At 32.2% G+C, this 5,503-nt stretch overlaps 2 protein-coding genes across 2 annotated transcripts; both read right to left on the bottom strand.

The window, feature by feature from the left end:
* Positions 1-1,138: 1,138 nt before the first annotated feature.
* Positions 1,139-1,771, bottom strand: LOC139855748 (large ribosomal subunit protein eL39z/eL39x). Its single transcript, XM_071844998.1, has 3 exons — positions 1,631-1,771; positions 1,426-1,529; positions 1,139-1,321 (listed from the first exon to the last, which is right to left on the bottom strand). The coding sequence occupies exons 1-3, from the start codon at positions 1,631-1,633 to the stop codon at positions 1,273-1,275; spliced, it is 156 nt and encodes a 51-aa protein (XP_071701099.1). The 5' UTR covers positions 1,634-1,771; the 3' UTR covers positions 1,139-1,272.
* Positions 1,772-3,378: 1,607 nt separating this feature from the next.
* On the bottom strand, positions 3,379-4,609 carry LOC139853692 (class V chitinase CHIT5a-like). Its single transcript, XM_071843061.1, has 2 exons — positions 3,496-4,609; positions 3,379-3,401 (listed from the first exon to the last, which is right to left on the bottom strand). The coding sequence occupies exons 1-2, from the start codon at positions 4,607-4,609 to the stop codon at positions 3,379-3,381; spliced, it is 1,137 nt and encodes a 378-aa protein (XP_071699162.1).
* Between the last annotated feature and the right edge of the window lie 894 nt (positions 4,610-5,503).

Below are 5,503 nucleotides of genomic sequence, written 5' to 3'. Positions count from 1 at the left end.
AAAATCCCTAACATGTGTAAACGTCTCTTCCATCCCTATAAAGTATAAAATGACCAAACTACCCTTCCACCCTAAAATCTAGCTAGATCTAATCTTGTGGCTCACGTTGCTCCCTCCACTTATCCCAATTGGTTACTTACTTCTTGATCTTGTCATTATATAAGTGGGACGGTTATTTTCACGGAACCGAACCGAACCAAAATGATAGAACCGAACCGAACCGACATTATTTGTACGGTCCTCAGTACGACGTCTTTCTAAAATTTGGGACTCGGGACGGAACTGAACCGAATTAGTTTGAGATAGAACCGTACCATATACAGAGCCTAGGTATTATCATTTATCATCATATTGCCAGGAATTCCTAATCTCCAAACACCATTGACATAATCACAGAAAATAACGTATAGACTTTGATTGTTTGCTGTGTCTAAGATTTTGATTTCTTTGCTGAACTAACTTTGATTTCCTAGTTCAAAATAACACATACAATTACTTTGTTCAAGTACATTAGCATAGAGGGAAACAGTAAAAAAGAAATGGACAGAATGACATACAAGATTTCGGGTCAAAATGAATAGTAGATACTGTAAAATATTACGAGTATCTTTTCACAAACAAAAGTTTATAAAATGAAATGGTCTCAAATACAAACATCTTTACCTAAAAAATGATCATAACGGACATGGTAAATCTGAGTTAAAATACTAGTCCATCCCAAATACACCTAAAAAGTAAAAAGTACAGTAAAAAACACAGGTCCATTGTTTGCAAAACTGTAACATGGTGCAGGATTAGTTTATTACATTGTGACAGGTTACAAACTTCATCCAACATTAATCAAAATCAAAGAATAATGTCATAGAGGTTCTCAAATCTACCAAATCACAAATTTTGAGAAATTAACATCCTATTCTTGAAGATATTGTCCTTTAAATGTTCAAATGCTCACAAGAGTTATATGGCAAATACAACTTATCAAGAACCTACATTTAACCAAGTTGATGATGGCATCAAGAATACATGAAAACATACATATACAACATAGCATATAAAACTATCCAACTCTCATCAGTAAGTCAATAACATATTTGAATTCCATCACAACATCAACAACATACATAAAATCGTGATCCAAGTTTCAAAAACAGAACATCACTTGCATTAATTTTGAAAAACACAATCAGACAATAACATGATTTAGAATTCGAAATTCACTAAATTAAGCTAATACATTACTAGGAAATAAAACTTCAAATCACAATAAACACCTCAGAATCCAAGCTTGGTTCTGCGCCAATGCCTGCGCTTAGCGTTATACCTAAATCAAAACAGAGGTTTAAGTAAATGACAATTTATATTTATAATTGCATCATACAAGTATAGTCTCCTAATAAGCAAGATTCATTTTATAATAATTATTACCTGATGGTATTGTCTGTCCTCATGCGAATCCAGTGAGGAATGGGCCTGTTCTGCCTCATCTTCTTCCCAAGCTTCTTCTTGATCATGAATGACTTGTGTGACGGCTGTGCACAACAAAAGTATATACATAAGCTATACAGAATCAAGAACCGTAAACTAAAATTTCATTTGGATCTAAGAATGATGATGGAATAGATTGAATTACCATGGTGTGGTGTTCGTCGATTGAGAGCCGCAGACTTGTCTTCCTTTTTCCTATGGAGATCAGAAGTTCAATAGGGTTTATGTAGCTAGGTTTTTTTCCTATTGTGAGATGGGCCTAAAGCCCATTTAGCTATTGGGCTGACTTTTGAAACAGATGGCTAATCAACTAAATGACCATGTGTCCATGTGTCTCGTCTCGTATCATGTAACCATATCTTTAGAACATTTTTCATTAAAAGTACTTAACTTTTTACCTTATAAAAAGTAACTTATTTTCATTTGGATCTTATTTACCTTATTTTTTTTTTATAATAAATAACTTCTTTTGTTGGACTATTTAAATATTATATTATCAAATGTCAATTAAAAAGAGGTTTATTGATACTTTTAAGTTAAAGTTCCATTAGAAAAATAATGATACTCCAATATTTTATTCACATCTCATACTTGAATGATGCAGCTCTTTGAGGTAAAATATGGGACGATTACTTACGTTGGTAAAGTCATGTTTGCGATTATAGTGGTTGTTGTGAGATTGATTTTGTTTGCGTTGTTAATCAAAAATATGCGGGTAAGTTCCATAATTTCATTTACTTTACGAGCTTATTCGATATGAGTAATTAGTCAAATGAAATATTTGGTAAAATAATATTTTAAATAGTGCAAATGAATATACGCTATCTTTTATAGAAAATTGAGGTAAAAATGTTAGTTTTAATTGAATTTGCCCTATCCTTCTTTATTGTATTTAAATTTTATAAATTTATTATAATTTTATTAATGACGGCTATTAAGGTTGTCGTTTAACGTGCTTTAAAGAGTTGTATATGGTAGCTACATATTTCATCTGTTCTAAAATAAGTGTCTTGTTTGACTTTTGAAAGTCAATTTTTTAAGTTTTGACTTCAAATATTTTATGATGTGTGCTATATAATTTTTGATGAAAATTATATGAGTAGATTGATTTTTTAATAGTTTTTTCATTAGTATAATTTTCATCAATTATTTTATAACACAAAAAATATATCTAAAGTCAAAGTTGACGAAGAAATACTTAAAAAGTCAAACCAGGACATTTATTTTGGAACGAAGTTAATTTAGTAGTGGCAGTTACATAAATGGGCGACTATTTAAAGCGTGTTAACGACGCATAGCATAATCAAATAAACATGAAAATAAATATTTATACTTAGTATATTAAATAGAGTTTAAAATCTTAAATATTGTAAACATAATCATAACCTAAACGCTAACAATCAGCATTTTTTAATTTTTCCTGTTGACATGTTATTATTATTTAGTCCATAGTTTTCAATTTATAATAAATAAGTTTTACCATGAATACTTTATTTAGTATACAGTTGCAATACTTGATCTACATTGTCTGTCACCATGAATATTTAACATTATCGGGTTGAATTACAAAATTCAATCTTTGATTTGCACTGCCGTTTTGTTTAATTCGATTCTTCTGTCAAAATTGACGAACATAATTGTGTTAAGACAATATACAAGGTTCACTGCATGAAATCTAATTTTATTCAAACAATATTACTAAGAACGTACATCTGGAAATTCAATTATGCGATAAAGAACTACACATAATTACCTAAAGACACACATAAGATTACTAATTCATTATATCAAATGGCATCACTTGTCATCATCAAAAACTAGTTTACACAAATCTTTAATCAAACAGCTACAACGACATAATACTCCTGCGTTTGAAAGTCTTGTTTCCAGTTCTCAAACGACCCATGTCTCAGAAGCTGCAAATTAAAGAAAAAATACCAACTGTTAAAATCTTTAAATGATGATTTTTTGAAACAATTTTAAACAGAAATGTTAATTTTTAGTGTATACCTTGTCGAGATATTTTCCATTCTTGATCACCATTAACAGCCCAAAAGAAATATCCACCTATTTTAAGGTTTTGCGCATATGAAACCTTCAATGCTATCGATCTAACGTCATCATATCCAATCCAAGACGTTCCTGCAACAGAGTAAGTAGATACCGTTGTCGAATCAAACACCACAAGTGCATTGTTTTGACTATTGAACTTTTCGACATCAACATAAGGCATTTGACCATCAACCCCGGGTCCCACATCCACAGCTGGAGCTCCGATACCATATAAAGACGGGTCCTTTAGTTGCCATGTCCGACCGTATAGTGGTAACCCCATGACCAACTTTTCTTTTTGGATCTTTGCATTGATCCATGCTTGTAGCCCATAACTTGTGCTTATGTTGCTATTTGGATCGTACAAGGCCGCTTGGGCCCCAGTTGCAGTTTTGTCCCACCCACCGCGATAATCATAACACATTGCATTTATCCAATCAAGATTTTTGTTTATAGAAGCCACCGGGTACTTACGATACACGTTGTCTAAGGTAACTACCGGGTTGTAATAAGTGGCTGCCGAAAGAAGAAGCTGTGGTCGGCCCGTTGCCTTAGCTTCTTTCTTGACTACGGCCCGCCACTCATGAAGTAAGCGACGTAAGTTGACCATGTCCTCTGGTGATTGAGGGAATTCCCAGTCAAGGTCAATTCCATCAAAGTCAAACTTTCGGGCCACTTCAATAGAGGAAAGTGTGAAACATTTTCGCGAGTCGTGACTTAAGGCCATACGTGAAAAGATTTTTGGCCCGTCTAAAGCTCCACCGATGGAAAACATTGTTTTGACTGGTGGATCCTTTTCGTGAAGGATTGTGGTGAAATTTTTCAGCAACAAAGCGGTTGTATCATCGATTTCGAATTTGAATGTGATGTTATTAGGTGAAAGAAAAGCATAGTAAGCATGAGTGAAAAGAGTTGTATCAATAGATGATGGTGGGAAATTTATGGCCCATGAAGGCCAATAAGCTCCTTTGTTTGGGCTATTAGGATATTTAGAGCTCATAACATTAGTGCAACTACAAATGGTAAGACTTAAGATCACTAGAAAAAGAGTAGAAGCTTTGTGCAATTCCATGTTATTGACTACTTTGTTACCATTCATTGGCTACATGTCTTATTTATATATAGTTTGAAAAGGAGTTGTTAAGATTAAAGATATTTAATTTTATTAATAATCATATTATCAAATTAGTAATATAATTTTTAATACATGTACAGCAATGTAAATATTTTCTAATGTGTATGCTTTGGATGGAAGTATTTAACTTGATCACTCATGTAGATTCTAAGGGTTAGAATAAACATGAAATCAAGAGAAAAAAAAAAAAGTTTTGATTTTTTGTTATTTATCATCTTGTGCATAACTTTTATTTGACATACTCTTCAACTCTACATATAAGAAAAAGAAGGGAGTACTAATAAACTTAGTTCATTATACATACAAAATTACTTAGTAAACAAATATTTAACAAATAAAATCAAAAGGTATGTAAAATATAGAATTAAGGACGGCAATGTTTGAAAGTGTCAAAATTGTAAAGAATATTGGATAATTCGCGTAACGACGTGTGGAAATGATCTGGGAAAACAACAAACATATGAAATTAGATTCGTATGATGTTGGTTTAATTTTATATTTGATTGATTTATAAGTCATTTAACCAGCCAACTGATCAGTATGCATTTACTAGCACTGCATTGTTGAGTATTTTTAATGAAAAAGAAAAGATAAGTTACATGTATTTTACTTTTTACACTACATATAAAACTCAAGAATGCATGTAGTAAATATAAATCTTAAATATGATTATGATTTCCAAGGTTTAATCGAAGGAAGACCGAACTAACCAGGGACGAACCGGAAGCTAGCCTCGGACTTAGCCTAAGTATGGAACTCACCCTAAAAGCTAACTTGAAGGATGAGGAGACACCTAAACTTATAAGTCATCAACCATTCCATACTTGGCTA

Source organism: Rutidosis leptorrhynchoides, chromosome 6, assembly GCF_046630445.1.
Source record: "Rutidosis leptorrhynchoides isolate AG116_Rl617_1_P2 chromosome 6, CSIRO_AGI_Rlap_v1, whole genome shotgun sequence".
Classification (NCBI taxonomy): Eukaryota; Viridiplantae; Streptophyta; class Magnoliopsida; order Asterales; family Asteraceae; genus Rutidosis; species Rutidosis leptorrhynchoides.
This window is presented reverse-complemented; position numbering and strand designations above follow the sequence as displayed.